General features: G+C 45.1%; 1 protein-coding gene across 1 annotated transcript in view; it reads left to right on the top strand.

Moving 5' to 3' along the window:
• The first annotated feature begins 1,761 nt into the window (after window positions 1-1,761).
• Window positions 1,762-20,712, top strand: part of LOC143815526 (amine oxidase [flavin-containing] A-like) — a 145,240-nt gene continuing 126,289 nt past the window's right edge. Inside the window, exon 1 of the mRNA XM_077294812.1 lies at window positions 1,762-1,915. Within this exon, the coding sequence (XP_077150927.1) occupies window positions 1,870-1,915 (46 nt within the window). The 5' untranslated portion in view covers window positions 1,762-1,869. The remainder of the gene's footprint in view (window positions 1,916-20,712) is intronic.

Consider the following 20,712-nt stretch of genomic DNA (forward strand, 5'->3'; position numbering starts at 1 on the left):
CTGTGACTCCACAATCCCTCACTGCTGAAGAAAAAATACAAGACAGAAGAAAGAAGGGACAAAATAACTGTGTGTTTTGATCCCTGATCCCTGCCCAACCTCTCCTCATCCACCTCCATCCCCCTCTTTTTAACCCCCTCCATCCCCCTTTGCGCCACCTCCGTGCGCACATTTGCTGAGTGTTGATTGGTGACGCAGTTCACCGATCAGAACTTGTGCTCGCTGGTTTCCACTTTTCTTTTTCACCCCCTTTTGCGCCACCTCCGTGCACATCCAGCAGCCACTGAGCTTTGATTAGTGGCACAAATCACTCATCAGAGCTCATGCCTGCTCTTTTAGACACTTTTCTTTTTCACCACCTCCGTGCGCACATCCAGCAGCCACCGAGCTTTGATTAGTGACGCAGTTGACTCATCAGAGCTCGTGCCTGCGGTTTTACAGTTTTCTTTTCACTGACTTTTTTTCTCCCTGGTTCCTGCTTTTTTTCTTTTAGCTTTTTTCTTTTCAAACAAAAAAGTTTACACCAAACACTATCTCACACACACAACTAAGGCTACGTTCACATTTGCGGTCAGCGCCGCAGCGTCGGGCGCCGCAGCGGCGCCGCATGCGTCATGCGCCCCTATATTTAACATGGGGGCGCATGGACATGCGTTGTGCTGCGTTTTGCGCCGCATGGCCGCAAGCGTTGGACGCAAGAAACGCATCAAGTTGCATTTTTTTTGCGTCCAACTTTCGGCCAAAAAGGACGCATGCGGCGCAAAACGCAGCGTTTTAGCGTGCGTTTTTGTTTGCGTTGTGCGCTGCGGCGCCGACGCTGCGGCGCACAACGCAAATGTGAACGTAGCCTAAATAAAGTACTGACACAATACATAAAAAAAATGTCATCCCGCTCGCCCCAAAAACACTATTCAGTGGAGGAGGCATATGCTTTCCTTGCCCCCAACACTGATATTGTGTAGAATCCCACATTTCTTTTTCAGATTCGTCCTCCTCATCCTCTTCCTCCTCAGGTGCTGCTGAACCACCACGCAGACATCCCAGGACAGAAGATGAACCAGCGCCCCCATTACTGACCCCGTACGGACCTCGCCCCCTGAAAATTATGAGCCATTGATTTCTGATTTTGTGGCACAATCAGGAAACAATTTTATCACTACCGTCCTCACAGTCTGTAACTAGAATTTTTCAAAGTCTTTTTCTCTGAGGATTTTGTGAACCTCATGGTGGGCCAAACTAATTTGTACACTGAGCTGCATACATATAATGCAAAGCTGTGTGTTCAGAATACAGTGCAGAGCTGTGTACAGGATTCAGTGCAGAGCTGTGTGTATAAGATGCTGTGCACTTGTGCAGAGCTTTGTGCATACAGACTACAGTGCAGAGCTTTGTGCATACAGAATACAGTGCAGAGCTTTGTGTACAGCATGCAGTGCAGAGCTTTGTGTATACAGAATACAGTGCAGAGCTTTGTGTATACAGAATACAGTGCAGAGCTTTGTGTATACAGAATACAGTGCAGAGCTATTCGTGCACATACAGTGCAGAGCTGTGTAGAACAGTCCGGACTCTCCCTTCCTGCAGCTTTCCGCACATTTCCCCTGCACTGTAACTTTCGGAGAGGACGGACTCCTGGAGCTCTCCGCACCCTGCACTTTTCAGTGGCCACTGACAGCCAATCCCTTCCATGTCGTAGCTGGCGGTCTGACCTTTCTGCACACAGAGAGGGAAGGCGGCTAAACCCCTGACTGAAGCAGCCAGAGCCGTGCAAACATGGAGGGGGAGGGGCCGCGCTGACTCCTGTACTCAGCCTGACGTGCCCGTGCTCCCAGAGCTCTCAGGGCCAGTGACTGAGGCGGCACAGCAGCCATGAGCACCGTACATGATGTCATCGTCATCGGCGGCGGCATCTCAGGTCAGACCATTCTTGCCAGCTGTCAGTGCCAGCTTATCCAGCACAGCCCTGCGCCCTTTGTGAGGGACTCATTTAGGGTTTATGCTGCTTTGCTTATGTGCAGAGCAGGAGGGACTCGGTGAGCGCAGCCTATGGAAGGGCTGGAGCAATGCAGAATCTGGTCTGTGTAACCTGATTGCAGCGATCCACTATTACAGCCATTGTGCAGTGAGTGGTCCTCTGTGTTTAGGTATGGCTGCATGTCATAGTCTCTGCTGTCACTCCAGAGTCCTGCTAGCTGTAGTGAGTGTCACTCCAGAGTCCTGCTGGCTGTGGTGAGTGTCACTCCAGAGTCCTGCTGGCTGTGGTGAGTGTCACTCCAGAGTCCTATTAGCTGTGGTGAGTGTCACTCCAGAGTCCTGCTGGCTGTGGTGAGTGTCACTCCAGAGTCCTGCTGGCTGTGGTGAGTGTCACTCCAGAGTTCTGCTGGCTGTGGCGAGTGTCACTCCAGAGTTCTGCTGGCTGTGGTGAGTGTCACTCCAGAGTTCTGCTGGCTGTGGCGAGTGTCACTCCAGAGTTCTGCTGGCTGTGGCGAGTGTCACTCCAGAGTTCTGCTGGCTGTGGCGAGTGTCACTCCAGAGTTCTGGCTGTGGTGAGTGTCACTCCAGAGTTCTGCTGGCTGTGGCGAGTGTCACTCCAGAGTTCTGCTGGCTGTGGTGAGTGTCACTCCAGAGTTCTGCTGGCTGTGGTGAGTGTCACTCCAGAGTTCTGCTGGCTGTGGTGAGTGTCACTCCAGAGTTCTGCTGGCTGTGGTGAGTGTCACTCCAGAGTCCTGCTGGCTGTGGTGAGTGTCATTCCAGAGTCCTGCTCGCTGTAGTGAGTGTCACTCCAGAGTCCTGCTGGCTGTAGTGAGTGTCACTCCAAAGTCCTGCTGGCTGTGGTGAGTGTCACTCCAGAGTCCTGCTGGCTGTTGTGAGTGTCACTCCAGAGTCCTGCTAGCTGTAGTGAGTGTCACTCCAGAGTCCTGCTAGCAGTAGTGAGTGTCACTCCAGAGTCCTGCTAGCAGTAGTGAGTGTCACTCCAGAGTCCTGCTGGCTGTAGTGAGTGTCACTCCAGAGTCCTGCTGGCTGTGGTGATTGTCACCCCAGAGTCCTGCTGGCTGTGGTGAGTGTCACTCCAGAGTCCTGCTGGCTGTGGAGAGTGTCACTCCAGAGTCCTGCTGGCTGTGGTGAGTGTCACTCCAGAGTCCTGCTGGCTGTGGAGAGTGTCACTCCAGAGTCCTGCTAGCTGTAGTGAGTGTCACTCCAGAGTCCTGCTGGCTGTGGAGAGTGTCACTCCAGAGTCCTGCTAGCTGTAGTGAGTGTCACTCCAGAGTCCTATTAGCTGTGGTGAGTGTCACTCCAGAGTCCTGCTAGCTGTAGTGAGTGTCACTCCAGAGTCCTGCTGGCTGTGGTGAGTGTCACTCCAGAGTCCTGCTGGCTGTAGTGAGTGTCACTCCAGAGTCCTGCTGGCTGTGGTGATTGTCACCCCAGAGTCCTGCTGGCTGTGGTGAGTGTCACTCCAGAGTCCTGCTGGCTGTGGAGAGTGTCACTCCAGAGTCCTGCTGGCTGTGGTGAGTGTCACTCCAGAGTCCTGCTGGCTGTGGAGAGTGTCACTCCAGAGTCCTGCTAGCTGTAGTGAGTGTCACTCCAGAGTCCTGCTGGCTGTGGAGAGTGTCACTCCAGAGTCCTGCTAGCTGTAGTGAGTGTCACTCCAGAGTCCTATTAGCTGTGGTGAGTGTCACTCCAGAGTCCTGCTGGCTGTGGTGAGTGTCACTCCAGAGTCCTGCTGGCTGTGGTGAGTGTCACTCCAGAGTCCTGCTGGCTGTGGAGAGTGTCACTCCAGAGTCCTGCTAGCTGTAGTGAGTGTCACTCCAGAGTCCTATTAGCTGTGGTGAGTGTCACTCCAGAGTCCTGCTGGCTGTGGTGAGTGTCACTCCAGAGTTCTGCTGGCTGTGGTGAGTGTCACTCCAGAGTCCTGCTGGCTGCGGTGAGTGTCACTCCAGAGTTCTGCTGGCTGTGGTGAGTGTCACTCCAGAGTTCTGCTGGCTGTGGCGAGTGTCACTCCAGAGTTCTGCTGGCTGTGGTGAGTGTCACTCCAGAGTTCTGGCTGTGGTGAGTGTCACTCCAGAGTTCTGCTGGCTGTGGTGAGTGTTACTCCAGAGTTCTGCTGGCTGTGGTGAGTGTCACTCCAGAGCTCTGCTGGCTGTGGTGAGTGTCACTCCAGAGTTCTGCTGGCTGTGGTGAGTGTCACTCCAGAGTCCTGCTGGCTGTGGTGAGTGTCATTCCAGAGTCCTGCTCGCTGTAGTGAGTGTCACTCCAGAGTCCTGCTGGCTGTAGTGAGTGTCACTCCAAAGTCCTGCTGGCTGTGGTGAGTGTCACTCCAGAGTCCTGCTGGCTGTTGTGAGTGTCACTCCAGAGTCCTGCTAGCTGTAGTGAGTGACACTCCAGAGTCCTGCTGGCTGTGGTGAGTGTCACTCTAGAGTCCTGCTCGCTGTAGTGAGTGTCACTCCAGAGTCCTGCTAGCAGTAGTGAGTGTCACTCCAGAGTCCTGGTGGCTGTGGTGAGTGTCACTCCAGAGTCCTGCTAGCAGTAGTGAGTGTCACTCCAGAGTCCTGCTGGCTGTAGTGAGTGTCACTCCAGAGTCCTGCTGGCTGTGGTGAGTGTCACCCCAGAGTCCTGCTGGCTGTGGTGAGTGTCACTCCAGAGTCCTGCTGGCTGTTGTGAGTGTCAGTCCAGAGTCCTGCTAGCTGTAGTGAGTGTCACTCCAGAGTCCTGCTGGCTGTGGTGAGTGTCACTCCAGAGTCCTGCTCGCTGTAGTGAGTGTCACTCCAGAGTCCTGCTAGCAGTGGTGAGTGTCACTCCAGAGTCCTGCTCACTGTAGTGAGTGTCACTCCAGAGTCCTGCTAGCAGTAGTGAGTGTCACTCCAGAGTCCTGCTGGCTGTGGTGAGTGTCACTCCAGAGTCCTGCTAGCAGTAGTGAGTGTCACTCCAGAGTCCTGCTAGCAGTAGTGAGTGTCACTCCAGAGTCCTGCTAGCAGTAGTGAGTGTCACTCCAGAGTCCTGCTGGCTGTAGTGAGTGTCACTCCAGAGTCCTGCTGGCTGTGGTGATTGTCACCCCAGAGTCCTGCTGGCTGTGGTGAGTGTCACTCTAGAGTCCTGCTGGCTGTGGTGAGTGTCACTCCAGAGTCCTGCTAGCTGTAGTGAGTGTCACTCCAGAGTCCTGCTGGCTGTGGTGAGTGTCACTCCAGAGTCCTGCTCGCTGTAGTGAGTGTCACTCCAGAGTCCTGCTAGCAGTAGTGAGTGTCACTCCATAGTCCTGCTCGCTGTGGTGAGTGTCACTCCAGAGTCCTGCTCGCTGTAGTGAGTGTCACTCCAGAGTCCTGCTGGCTGTAGTGAGTGTCACTCCAGAGTCCTGCTGGCTGTGGTGAGTGTGACTCCAGAGTCCTGCTCGCTGTAGTGAGTGTCACTCCAGAGTCCTGCTAGCAGTAGTGAGTGTCACTCCATAGTCCTGCTGGCTGTGGTGAGTTTCACTCCAGAGTCCTGCTCGCTGTAGTGAGTGTCACTCCAGAGTCCTGCTCGCTGTAGTGAGTGTCACTCCAGAGTCCTGCTGGCTGTGGTGAGTGTCACTCCAGAGTCCTGCTGGCTGTGGTGTCTGCCTATGTGGTTTGTAAACTCCTGCAGGAAATAAATATCTCTGTGCTTAGGCTATGTTCACATTTGCGTTGTGCGCCGCAGCGTCGGCGACGCAACGCACAACGCAAATGTGAACGCATGCACAACGCAGCGTTTTGTGACGCATGCGTCCTTTTTTTTGCTTGATTTTGGACGCACAAAAAATGCAACTTGCTGCGTCCTGTGCGCCCTGACGCATACGCCACAGCGACGCATGCGTCACAATGCAAATGCAAGGCATGTCCATGCGCCCCCATGTTAAATATAGGGGTGTATGACGCATGCGGCGACGCAGCGGCGCCCGACGCTGCGTCGCACAACGCTAATGTGAACGTAGCCTTACTGAGAGCTGCACCAATCACTGCTGGTATGGGACAGTGTGACACCTCTGGCAGGATGCCCAGGGCGCTGCCTTTGTAGGATGCTGTTTACCCCCGAATCGCCTCCAAAAAAAAGAAACTATGTAAAACTAGTTTCTGATATATTCGGAACTGTGCAGACTGCTTGTCCTGCATGTCATGGTTACAATAATGCAGCACATACATATTCTACGGAGCGCAGCAGACATTGGTGCCATCTGTGCAGCTTTCTATACTTGCAATATCTTATTATTTTTTTCCTTTTTTCAGTTGTTATCTTGCTTTTCATCACCACTTGCAAACTGTCAGCTGGCACTTTAAGAAGGATGTTTCAAGTTCCTAAATTGTTATGATTGCAAAGTCAACATAGGAAAGGATTTAGTCAGTGTTCACCAGAGTGTCACAGGACCGGGGGTGTCATGTTCAATGTGGCTGGAGTCCACTTGTAAATGCAGGCAAAGATTGTAAAGTGCTTGTAAAAATAAGCATATTTGCAATTGATCTCGTATTAAATATTCTTTTTTTTCTCAAGAATAGAAGGCTTTTAATTGTATAGTTTACAGCTTGTTTCGTCGGTTACCGACCACCCTGCAGTTTGTTTACCTCTATAAAACATATTATTTTTTATGGTTTGCCTAAGAACTAACAAGCACATAGTTACTAACTACCTGCCTGTTCTCCCCAGCGCAGATCTCTGCCGGCACAGAGCGGTCACTGGCTGATTCTGTCGTTTCCAGTCATCTGCACTGCTCTGTTGACAGGGTGTGACTGGCAACATCATGCTGATTGACAGCCGGCTCCCCGCTGCCTAACTCCAGGGAGCCGACAGTCAATCCGCAGGACGTCTGCAGTCCGCGCCTTGTCAACAGATCAGTCAGAACAGGCAGGTAGTTTCTAACTAGATATCAACTACTCTACTGTTAAGGCCCCGTCTCACTAAGCGATTTACCAACGATCACGACCAGCGATATGACCTGGCCGTGATCGTTGGTAAGTCGTTGTGTGGTCGCTGGGGAGCTGTCACACAGACCGCTCTCTCCAGCGACCAACGATCAGGGGAACGACTTCGGCATCGTTGAAACTGTCTTCAACGATGCCAAAGTCCCCCTGCAGCACCCGGGTAACCAGGGTAAACATCGGGTTACTAAGCGCAGGGCCGCGCTTAGTAACCCGATGTTTACCCTGGTTACCAAAAAAAAAAAACAGTACATACTCGCCTTCTGATGTCCGTCAGGTCCCTTGCCGTCTGCTTCCTGCTCTGACTGAGCCGCCGTACAGTGAGAGCAGAGCGCAGCGGTGACGTCACCGCTGTGCTCTCACTGTACGGCGGCACTCAGTCAGAGCAGGAAGCAGACGGCAAGGGACCTGACGGACATCAGAAGGCGAGTATGTACTGTTTGTTTTTTTTTACATCTACGCTGGTAACCAGGGTAAACATCGGGTTACTAAGCGTGGCCCTGCGCTTAGTAACCCGATGTTTACCCTGGTTACCAGTGAAGACATCGCTGGATCGGTGTCACACACACCGATTCAGCGATGTCAGCGGGACCTCAGCGACCAAAAAAAGGTCCAGGCCATTCCGACACGACCAGCGATCTCACAGCAGGGGCCTGATCGCTGGTACGTGTCACACATAGCGAGATCGCTACTGAGGTTGCTGTTGCGTCACAAAACTTGTGACTCAGCGGCGATCTCGCTAGCGATCTCGCTATGTGAGACGGGGCCTTTAGTATTTTGGCTCATAGTAAAAAACAATTTAGTCCTGGATAAGCCCATGAATACTTCTCCAGTGTTCCAGAGACAAAGTTGCCTGTGCTAGAAAAATGGGGCAGCGCTCAGTTTGGACCAGTAGCTCAACCATGCACCAGTCTGATTTTCTTTTGCACCATGTTTTTGCCAGTGAGATTAGTCGGATCAAGCAGTATTTTGTGTCGAAACGTGCACCACTGCACCCGCTCCTGGTTTTGGCTTACAAATACTGATATAAAACACTGACCAATTACTGAACGTGTGAATGGGGCTTGGGAGACTAACATCTACTGTAGACACTCGAAGGATTGCATTGAGAAAGTGACTTCTAGTCTACACAGACGATGTTGTGTAATCATGCTAGTCTAATTTGTCACATGGTGCGGAAGAGGACCAAAATGGCGCAGATAGGGCAGTGGGTAAGTAAGTATATTAAGGCATATACTGTGCTCACAAAGAGGCAAAAAATCGTTACTTTAAAGGGTTTGACCCAACCTGTTAAATAAAGGACATTCTGCTCCCCAACGTACAGATTTCACTGCTGTGGGTTCAGGCCAGCAACATTGTTGCTCTTCTTACATGAATTGTGTCTCTCCAATGCTAGCAGCTTTCTTTTGCAATATCTTAAGAGAAGTGAGGCTGAATGGGAGTGAGTGTAAGGCTATGTGCACACGTAGGTCGGGTCCTCTGCGGGTTCTCCCTCAGCAGATTTGATAAATCTGCAGGGCAAAACCGCTGCGGTTATCCCTGCAGATTTATCGCGGTTTGTCTTGCGGTTTCCGCTGCGGGATTACTCCTATACTATTGATGCTGCATATGCAGCAATATGCAGCATCAATAGTAATGTTAAAAATAATAAAAAAAATGGTTATATACTCACCCTCTGACGTCCCGATCTCCTTGGCGCTGCATGCGGCGGTCCGGTTCCAAAGATGCTGTGCGAGAAGGACCTTCGTGACATCACGGTCATGTGACAGCGACGTCATCGCAGGTCCTGCTCGCATAGCAACCCTGAGACCGGACGGCCGCATGCAGCGCTGAGAGGTGAGTATATCATTATTTTTTATTTTAATTATTTTTTTACACAAATATGGTTCCCAGGGCCTGGAGGAGAGTCTCCTCTCCTCCACCCCGGGTACCATCTGCACATTATCCGCTTACTTCCCGCATTGTGGGCATAGCCCCATACGGGAAGTAAGCGGATCAATGCCTTCCTATGTGTGCAGAATCGCCGCGATTCTGCACAAAAGAAGTGACATGCTGCGGAATGTAAACCGCTGCATTTCTGCATGGCTTTTCCCGCAGCATGTGCACAGCGGATTGCGGTTTCCATAGGTTTAAATGTAACTGTAAACGCAATGGAAACTGCTGCGGACCCGCATCTGCAGAAACGCTATGGTTCTGCGGTAAAAACCGCAACGTGTGCACATAGTTTACCAAAAAGTCCACAAGAAATCTACAGTAAAGGCACTTCATTAGTCATAATTTTCACTTTATCGATCCAATAAGGTTCGAGATACAGAAGAGATCCAATAAAAAGATGAATTTTATTTAATTAAAATTAAAAATGGTACAAGTGCAGAGTATGTCACAATAAGGGATATCTACAGGAATAGGAATAATAACAGCGGATATAACCAGAAAAAGAATATGGGCAAACACTGTCTATTTTTATATATATATATATATATATATATATATATATATATATAATAGAAAAAATTGGAACAGCACAAATCCTTTACTTATCTTCGGGTGCAAGGCCCAGGCAACCCGTCCCTTGGTTGCTTTCAGTCCGTATAAGTCACAAAAATAGGCAGCACTCCATATTCTTAAGGTAATCTGCAGGTCTTTATTGAGCCCACATCTCGTGCAACGTTTCAGCTCTCAACTGAGCCTTTCTCAAGCAACAAATAGACCTTTTTACAGTGTATATATAGAGGGACATTTCCCCATCATCCCCTCTGTGCAGCCAATCAGTGAACTTCATAAATTTACGGACGATTACATTACATCATACAGTGTATTAAGTGCCAGCAGTGTACTATTAAAATCATATCGGACAATTACTGAGATAAACATACCCTTGGAGAGACATAGCTTACAAGGAGGAGGCAGCATGTTTTCGGCGTCTCCGGACCGCTACTGCGCATGTCCTAATCCTCCTGTGTGAATCATAATCACGTGTCAGGTAGAGGGCCAATAAGAACCGCTAATTTCCATACGGCGTATTGCGCCTGCGCAGTAGCGCTCGGAGTCTCTATATTTGTAGTAAAATCCATTGTTTTCTTGTGACTCATAGTCACATGTATAAAGAGGGCCAATAGAAGCCACTCTTCTCTATTCGTCATATCGCGCCTGCGCAGTAGCGCTCATGATCCCCATCTTGGTAATGGAATCAAGTTCCTTCAGGGCTTACAGCGCATGCGCCGTAGCGCCTATGGCAGCATTATTGCTCAACATCACATAGCGATGTATATGGCATATATATGGCCACATTGTATAAAATATATAAATAAGGTGCCACCAAGTGCTTTAATGTTAATAATATCGTAATAAATAAGTAAAAGACTATATAAAATACATTCTTTAACCCTTATGGTAAATCCATTCTATCCATTTCAATGTTCACTAAGGCAACAGCTCATATGCCATAAGGACCAATGTAGAATGTGCATAATCCTACTTTGGGCTAACAGAGAGTATCTTAATTCAGATCCTCACCTGTCACTCATACAGTGTCCATAGGGTGCCCCTAACCCTTTTGAGTCAGGTGCCTCCATTGTAGACCCCTGCGTAGTAGTAGCACTAAAGTCCTGGCTTGTATGAACATATCTGGTTTATGGATCCCCACTGGGTATATTGCACATAGCCCTTTCTGGCCACATTCATCAATATATATAAACAGAAAAAAAGTCTATAAGACAAGAAAAAATAAATTCATATATAATTTATTGATTGGCCTCCTACCATCTACGTACATGATTAATTCAATATTAAATTGTATATCTTTTTCAAATAATTATAGTAACGAAGCATATATATTACTCGAATTAATTTTCCTCCTCCATCTCGAATGTCTCTCCAAATAGGGTCTTCTGTTATGCATAACAGCAACAGTACCTGGACAAAAAACAGAAAACATCTACAAGTTAAAATTAGGAACATACTATTGAAAAAGTATTCCCAAATATATAAATACAACAAATACCAGACTTGTTAACTACACTATCCCGATGTTGGAACATTATGTTATATGGCTGTATGTAATTTAAAATCTACATTGAGGCCCTTGGGCCTAAGCGTATTCAATTTATATATCCACATAAGTTCCCTTTTACGGAGGACTGACTCTCTATCGCCTCCTCTCCTATCTATAGGTACCCTATCAATAATCATAAACTTTAGGTCCTTCTCCAAATGATTATACTCCACAAAGTGTTTTGGAACCGGGAGATCGGTCCTCTTTTTTCTAATCGAATATCGGTGTTGATTCATTCGTACCTTGAATTCGCACGTCGTTTCCCCGACGTACCACAGCTTACATGGACACATCAAAAGATACACAACAAAATCGGAGCTACAGGTTAAGTAATGTTTGATATTGTATATTTTCCCTGTCTGCGGATGTTCAAACGTTGCTCCTTTCGCCATATAAGTGCAGTTGACACAATTTAGACATGGAAAACAGCCTGTTTTGCTGGTGCCTGTCAGGGATAATTGTTTACTTACTCTTCTTGGGCCAATGTCTGACTTAACCAGATAATCCTTAATGTTTCTATTACGTCTATATGAATATAATGGCGGTAGTTGCAATTCCTTGATGCTAGGCAAGCATTTTCCCAGCATACCCCAATGTTTACTGATCACGTTAGCAACTTCCCTACTTTCCTCCCCATATGTGGTAACTAGTGGGACTCTCTTTTGTTTCCTCTCACATCGGGTGTGTGTCTTTTTTTGGATAAGTTCCACTCTATTCATTTGTAGTACTTTATTTTTGGTGTTCTCCAATAAGTTCATGGGGTAACCTCTATCCAAAAATTTTTTAACTAGTTTGTCTGCCACTATGTCTATGTCCTTTTCATCCTTAACTATCCTCCTAATCCTTAGGAGTTGGCTAAGTGGAATGGATTTGACCATAGATCGAGGATGTTGACTATCGTAGAGTAACAAATTATTCTTGTCTGTATTTTTCACAAATAATGTAGTACTTAATTGCCCCTCCTCTAGACTGACGAGTACATCTAGGAACTGAATTTCCTTTCTGGACATTACAAGTGTGAATTTGATTGTATTGTCAATGGTATTTAGAAATTGAAAGAATTCCTCCAATTCACCCTGTGAACCTGTCCATAGGAGGAAGACATCATCTATGTATCTCCACCACGCCAAAACATGTCGGTAGTGGTGGGACACATAGATGAGGTCCTCCTCCATGACTTCCATCACCAAATTAGCATAAGAGGGGGCCATATTGGCCCCCATGGCTGTTCCTCGTTTTTGTGTATAAAACGCGTCCCCAAACAAAAAATAATTTCTTTTCAAAATGATCTCTAATAATTTTAGTATAAAGGCACTACCTTCAGGTGTGTACTTATTGCACTCTAATTTCCTACCAACTGCTTTCAAACCTTGTTCATGGTCTATCGAGGTGTACAATGACACTACGTCAAAGGATGCCAATATGATATCCCCTTCTACTTGTAGTGTCTCCAATTTATTTAGAAAGTCAGTAGTATCTCTAATGTGTGACTTACATTTTTTGACCATCGGATTAAGTACCTTATCCAAGAAGATACCCATATTATTGAAAATAGACCCCACCCCCGAGACTATAGGGCGTCCCGGGGGATTAGTTAGGGTCTTATGTATCTTCGGTGTTATATATAACACCGGAGTACGTGGGTTCTCTATTAGTAGGTATTCATATAAATCCTGGTCAATCACACCTGAATCCTGGGCTTCTTTAAGACAGGCCTTAATATCCTTTAAAATAGCAAATTTTGGGTCCCCAACCATTTTTACATATACATCCTCATCTTTTAGTTGCCTCAATACTTCGGCAATATACGTCTCCTTGTCCATGACGACGACCGCTCCCCCTTTGTCTGCGGGTTTCACTACTATGTCGCCGTCATGGACAAGTTCCTGCAATGCCTCAAACTCCTCTGTTCGGATATTTGGGTGCATAAATTCCCTTATTGCCTTTTCTCTCAGCTGTTCAATGTCCGACTTTACAGCTTTTTCAAAAGCCTCAATTACTGCAGGGCTAGTTGGAGGTATAAAATTACTTCCTTTTCTCAATTGTACATCATTTAAATCAAATTCACTTAATTTAACCTTTTTATCCAAATTTTTATCTCTAAACCATTCTCTTAATTTTATTTGTCTAAAAAATCGTTCCAGATCTAATTGCAGTTCGAACCAGTCTATATGAGAGCATGGGCTAAAAGTAAGTCCTTTACTCAATACAGAGATTTGCATGTCCGTAAGTACCTTATGGGAGATGTTTACTATGAGGTCTGTTCCCTCCTTCTGAGATTCAGTGTCTTTTGGGGTTGAGTTTTGATTTTTTCTGATTTCTTTTTGCTTCCGATGCTGGCGCCTGCCTCCGCGTCTTTTTCTTCCTCTGGTATGTTCACTAGATCTAAAAGGAACATAGTCATTATTTACAAACCCAACATTATTTGAATATAATTCCTTAGTGCCCAATGGACCTCTTTTCTTCCATGATATTTTTGAATTGTCCGTTTGCCAAGAGTAAATACGACCAGTCTCATAGTCACCACTATCACGACTCCATTTTTTTCTTTTTGTTTCCTCCAAATCTCCACGGAATTTGCACATGTCCTTATCAACTTTACTTTTAAAATTTGTCCAATCATCTTTGTTAAATATTTCCTGCATCTTTATTTCCATCTCCTCCGTGTTGTGCTGTATCTTTTTAACCTCGTCTTGCAAGAACTCAATATTCAATAGCATGATATCCATAGCGTATTTATTTGATATTTGTGCAAATCTGCTACAAAATGCCGCATTACCAGACAATAAATTAGGGCGTATGTTTGATCTTAGGCCTCTGGGTATCTTGCGCTCCCTTATATATTGTCCTAACGTAGTCAGGTGTAGCTGTGAACTGATCAGGCGTTTTTTATCATTCAGATACCTATGTTTTAAGTCAGTTTGTGAGGGTATCTTCAAGAAAGCTGCATCCCCCTCCATATTCCCCAGAATACGTTCCTCATCTTCAATAGTATAATTAAAAATCCCCGGGTTCATGGTGTGAGAATCCATGAGCCCAAAAAATGGCTTAAGGATGTTAGAGAAAATCAATAAATAAATATTAAATGTGCAAAAATTTCCAGACATCAACATAATAGAAAAAATTGGAACAGCACAAATCCTTTACTTATCTTCGGGTGCAAGGCCCAGGCAACCCGTCCCTTGGTTGCTTTCAGTCCGTATAAGTCACAAAAATAGGCAGCACTCCATATTCTTAAGGTAATCTGCAGGTCTTTATTGAGCCCACATCTCGTGCAACGTTTCAGCTCTCAACTGAGCCTTTCTCAAGCAACAAATAGACCTTTTTACAGTGTATATATAGAGGGACATTTCCCCATCATCCCCTCTGTGCAGCCAATCAGTGAACTTCATAAATTTACGGACGATTACATTACATCATACAGTGTATTAAGTGCCAGCAGTGTACTATTAAAATCATATCGGACAATTACTGAGATAAACATACCCTTGGAGAGACATAGCTTACAAGGAGGAGGCAGCATGTTTTCGGCGTCTCCGGACCGCTACTGCGCATGTCCTAATCCTCCTGTGTGAATCATAATCACGTGTCAGGTAGAGGGCCAATAAGAACCGCTAATTTCCATACGGCGTATTGCGCCTGCGCAGTAGCGCTCGGAGTCTCTATATTTGTAGTAAAATCCATTGTTTTCTTGTGACTCATAGTCACATGTATAAAGAGGGCCAATAGAAGCCACTCTTCTCTATTCGTCATATCGCGCCTGCGCAGTAGCGCTCATGATCCCCATCTTGGTAATGGAATCAAGTTCCTTCAGGGCTTACAGCGCATGCGCCGTAGCGCCTATGGCAGCATTATTGCTCAACATCACATAGCGATGTATATGGCATATATATGGCCACATTGTATAAAATATATAAATAAGGTGCCACCATGTGCTTTAATGTTAATAATATCGTAATAAATAAGTAAAAGACTATATAAAATACATTCTTTAACCCTTATGGTAAATCCATTCTATCCATTTCAATGTTCACTAAGGCAACAGCTCATATGCCATAAGGACCAATGTAGAATGTGCATAATCCTACTTTGGGCTAACAGAGAGTATCTTAATTCAGATCCTCACCTGTCACTCATACAGTGTCCATAGGGTGCCCCTAACCCTTTTGAGTCAGGTGCCTCCATTGTAGACCCCTGCGTAGTAGTAGCACTAAAGTCCTGGCTTGTATGAACATATCTGGTTTATGGATCCCCACTGGGTATATTGCACATAGCCCTTTCTGGCCACATTCATCAATATATATAAACAGAAAAAAAGTCTATAAGACAAGAAAAAATAAATTCATATATAATTTATTGATTGGCCTCCTACCATCTACGTACATGATTAATTCAATATTAAATTGTATATCTTTTTCAAATAATTATAGTAACGAAGCATATATATTACTCGAATTAATTTTCCTCCTCCATCTCGAATGTCTCTCCAAATAGGGTCTTCTGTTATGCATAACAGCAACAGTACCTGGACAAAAAACAGAAAACATCTACAAGTTAAAATTAGGAACATACTATTGAAAAAGTATTCCCAAATATATAAAAGGTTCGAGATACAGAAGAGATCCAATAAAAAGATGAATTTTATTTAATTAAAATTAAAAATGGTACAAGTGCAGAGTATGTCACAATAAGGGATATCTACAGGAATAGGAATAATAACAGCGGATATAACCAGAAAAAGAATATGGGCAAACACTGTCTATTTTTATATATATATATATATATATATATATATATATATATATATATATATATATATATATATATATATATATATATATATATATATATATATATATATATATATTACCAGAATTACTATATAAGAGGAAATTCCCAAAAATTGATAGTTTATTATAACTAGTGTTATCTCATCATGCTCTATATGTACATCAACTGGTATAGCAAGTGTACAACAGTAAACTGGTTATTAGTATTGATATATCACCCAAAATAAATAGATGTTACCATAACTGGATAACTTTCCATTGCACATAATGTCCACGGCATGACAAAATCTAATAAGGTAAAGAAGGTTTTTGCGGTGATTAATATCCCGCAATATGCTATTGTTATACACCTTCAAATTACATCTACCTAATACAAAAGTTATACAAATGGCTGTAACAGGGGGAAGAAAAACATGAAGGAGCTAGTGCTCTGTGCATTTATCATCTTATATCAGCCGATCACCATGTAAATGTCCCCTCATTGGAAGTAACTAGATCACAGTATCCGCCATTGTACTTTAGAGTGCCGTGCAGAAATAAAGTGTAGTGCCGTGCATCAATGCCAATACCTGTGGGCTCTGTATATCCTTACTGTCCCGAATCCTGCCGTAGCGATATCCCTTCACCCCGACGCGCGTTTCGCCGCCAGCTTCTTCCGGGGTGCATTGATGCACGGCACTGCACTTAGCACTAGCGATATCATGACTAAGGGTGCCTTGTCACCTGAAACGCGTAGATAGTGTTTTTAATTATATTGTGCTGATGTCTTATCCTCTGCTTCTTATATGAAGTGAATAAAGTACCAAGTTTTTACTTTTCATCACCTCGTTGAGCTGGAATTTTTTCCTTTATTTCTGGTCTTCTTACGCCCTGACACAGCGTTTCCGTGCTCCGAGCCTTCTGGGATTACGACTATGGTGAGCTGGACTTTCCTTTTTGCTACTGTGTTTTTTAATGCAAATTAAAAGTTGCTTTTTACAGTACCATCAAGACATATGAGATTTCCGAAATCTCATGCACATTATTGGTATTTTTCCTGTCTTGGAATTGGAAAACTGCTGCGCTTTGAACACTGCAGCATGTCAATTCTTCCATCATTTTCCAGTGTTTTTTTCACCTTTAGAAAGCAATAACAAGAGGCACAATTGCAGCTATTAGTTTTTGCAGCGGTTTTGTTATCAGGTACTGCAGGATGTAAACTCCATTTATTATTGTGATTCTCCCAAGTTTAAACCATGGCATGGCCATACATGTTGACTGGTGCAGGGTAAATGTATTAAAGTACCTTAGGGTACCGTCACACAGTGCAATTTTCATCGCTACGACGGCACGATCCGTGACGTCGCAGCGTCGTATGATTATCGCTCCAGCGTCGTAGACTGCGGTCACACTTTGCAATCACGGCGCTGGAGCGATGCCGAAGTCCCCGGGTAACCAGGGTAAACATCGGGTTACTAAGCGCAGGGCCTGACGTCACCGCTGTGCTCTGCTTTACGGCCGGCGCTGACAGTCAGTGCAGGGAAGCTGATGCCAGGGGACGTGACAGACATCGGAATGTGAGTATGTAGTGTTTTTTTTTTTTTTCTACTTTTACAATGGTAACCAGGGTAAATATCGGGTTACTAAGCGCGGCCCTGCGCTTAGTAACCCGATATTTACCCTGGTTACAAGTGAACACATCGCTGGATCGGCGTCACACACGCCGATCCAGCGATGACAGCGGGTGATCAGCGACCAAAAAAAGGTCCTGATCATTCCCTACGACCAACGATCTCCCAGCAGGGGCCTGATCGTTGGTCGCTGTCACACTTAACGAGATCATTAAGCGGGATCGTTGCTACGTCACCAAAAGCGTGACGTTGCAACGATATCGTTAACTAAATCGTTATGTGTGAAGGTACCTTTAGACTATGCTCAGAGCATGTTCTTAGATGCTTCTGTATAGGTATAATGCATTGCAAAAAAAAAATACTAAAAAAAATTATACCAATAAATTCACATTTTTATGTAAAAATAAAATAAACAAAAAAGTACACACAGTTAGTATCGCCGCATCCAGAACGACCAGATCTATAAAACTGTCACAGTAGTTAATTAATTCAGTAAACACTGTAAAAAAAACATGGCAAACTATGATTTTTTTCTCATACCGCTGTAAAAAAGTGGAATAAAATGCTATCAAAAAGACGTGGTATGGGCAGCACAATAGCAGATTTGCAGTTTTCACTCAGCAATCACCCATGGAAAACACCCATGGAGTCAAAATCGTGACTACACCTGTAGATAAATTCCCAAAGGGATTTAATTTCCAAAATGGGCTCATTTGAGGGATGTATTAACTTCTTCTAGCACTTAGGGACTCTGTATATGGAGTTCACAAAACTATTCTAGGAAAATCTGCGCACAGAAAAGCCAATAGCTCTCCTTCCATTCCGAGTCTCGCTGTGTGGCTAAGTAGTACTGTTGTTATGTGTTTACCGTGACAGAGAGGAACCAGAAGACCATGCTTTCTGATTTCTCGTAGTCCTACACTGATTAGAAGCACTTCACCTTAATTTTGAACAATGCAGGTTTCTGCTGGCAATGCAGAGGTTAATCTGTTCAATTGAGAGCTCCTAGAAGCTTTCCTGCTTTGATGATCTCAGCTGTTCAGTGTTGGCCACTTCTGCTATATATATTCGCCTCTGGCAAGCAGGCATTGTCAGTTAGGTTGATACTGCCTTTTCTGGAGCTGGAGGTATTGCTTGTTTGAGGAGGCGTTTTGGAGTGTTCTTCAGGAGACTGTTGCTTGGTAATTTGTCTGTGTGCATATCCACATCCTCTTCTATTTGGTTTTCCCTTCCTTTGCTTCCCAGTTTTCCTCTCTGTTGTTTGTGCACCCTAGCCCCGGGATATCTTTTTACTGTGCCATGGCATTTGTACATCTACATATGAAGTATTTCCACGTTCAGCTCAAATTGTATGACAAATTTTAGTGAAAATGTAAAATCTGGGGCTAAAAGTACATTTTTGTGGTAAAAATATAATAATTTTTTCTTCACTGCCCAATTGGTGTAAGTTTATCCGATAGATGCTACGTGGAAGAGGCAATTTTTTTTCTCTAGCAAGATGGCTGCTACTGTGAAGGCATGGCTGGCTCCATTTTCCAACTGATTTTTTTTTTAGGAAATTATGGATACCATAAAAAAAAAACTGCACACTATGGATGCGGTCATGGTGTAGCGCAGGTGCCGCTGCTGGCGCCTACCTGCAGAAGGTGATTTTTTTTAAATATATATAATATTCATAGTGTAAACTAGTGGGGCTGGTCACTGAGAGATCAGTGACCTGTCAGAAGCCATACTGATGAATACCTAAGCAGACCACCACATGAAGATCCCTCCCCCACACATTCCGCCCCAGGGCACGAGCATATCATTAACTAAAAATAAAGATTGAACAACAACAAGACGGATTTCATCAACCAAGGTATCATTTTAATCAGTATAACGGCACCAACCTGACACTATAGGTTACTGTGCACAATCCTTCTTTCCCTTTAACCCCTTCAAGACATGCGTCGTACTAGTACTGCGCATGTCATGTCTCCCCCTTTGATGTGGGCTCCAGCTCTGAGCCCACATCTTTCCCGGCACATATCAGCTGTTTTGAACGGCTGACATGAACCCAGAAGTGCCGTGGGTGGATTGCGATCCACCCGCGGCTATCAACTCGTTAAATGCCCCTGTCAAACTCTGGAAATCTGCCCATTGTTTACCCCGGTCATGTGATCGCGGGTCACCGATGGGTTGGCATTAGTGATGAGCGAGTATGCCCGTTGCTCGGGTGGTCCCCGAGTATTTGTAACTGCTCGGAGATTTAGTTTTCATTGCCTCAGCTGCATGATTTACAGCTGATAGACAGCTTGATTACATGTGGGGATTCCCTAGCAACCAGGGCAACCTCCACATGTACTCAGGCTGGCAAGCAGTCGTAAATCACGCAGCTGTCAACAAATACTCGGAGACCACCCAAATGTGCTCGGGAAAACCCGAGCAACGAGTATACTTGCTCATCACTAGTTGGCATGACAACCAGAGGTCTCCTACAGACCTCTATGGTTGTCATTGCCGGATTGCTATGAACGCCACCTAGTGATCGGTGCTCATAGCAAGTCAGCAACTCTGCTACATAGGTGATCTGATCATCGCCTGTATGAAGCAGAGGCGATCGATTTATGGCAGCTTCTAGTCTCCCATGGTGACTATTGAAGCATGCCAAGAGTGAAAAAACACATATTTGGTATCGCAGCGTTCAGACTCGCCTGATCTATCAATATAATAAAATAATTAACTTGATCGCTAAACGGAGACGCTACAGGTCTCGGAAAATGACGCAGTTTTTTTTTTTTTTTAAACTTTGGATTTTTTTCACCACTTAAATAAAAAAGAACCTTGACATGTTTTGTGTCTATGAACTCATAATGACATGGAGAATCATAATGGCAGGTCAGTTTCAGCATATGGTGAACATGGTAAAAGAAATCCAAAACACTGTTGTGGAATTGCACTTTTTTGCAATTTCACCACACTTGGAACTTTTTTCTGATTACCAGTACACAATATAGTAAAACAAATGGTATCTTTCAAATGTACAACTTGTCCCGCAAAAAACAAGCCCTCACATGGCCATATAGACAGAAAAATAAACAAGTTATGGCTCTGAGAAGAAGGGGAGCAAAAAACAAACGCAAAAAACAAAAAGGGCTCCGTCTTGAAGGGGTTAAGGGATTACCTCAGGTGGACCAAAACACCAAACAGGCCCTACAGACTCTGACACAGAATGACCATTGCCAGTAAGAGATTGTGGGCAAGATTACGTTTCTCTCAGTAAAAGGGACAAATTGATGATAAAAGATCAGTTTAAAGACTCAGGCCACATGCACACGTTGCGGAAAGTGGTGCCG

Source organism: Ranitomeya variabilis, chromosome 3 (assembly GCF_051348905.1).
Source record: "Ranitomeya variabilis isolate aRanVar5 chromosome 3, aRanVar5.hap1, whole genome shotgun sequence".
NCBI lineage: Eukaryota > Metazoa > Chordata > Amphibia > Anura > Dendrobatidae > Ranitomeya > Ranitomeya variabilis.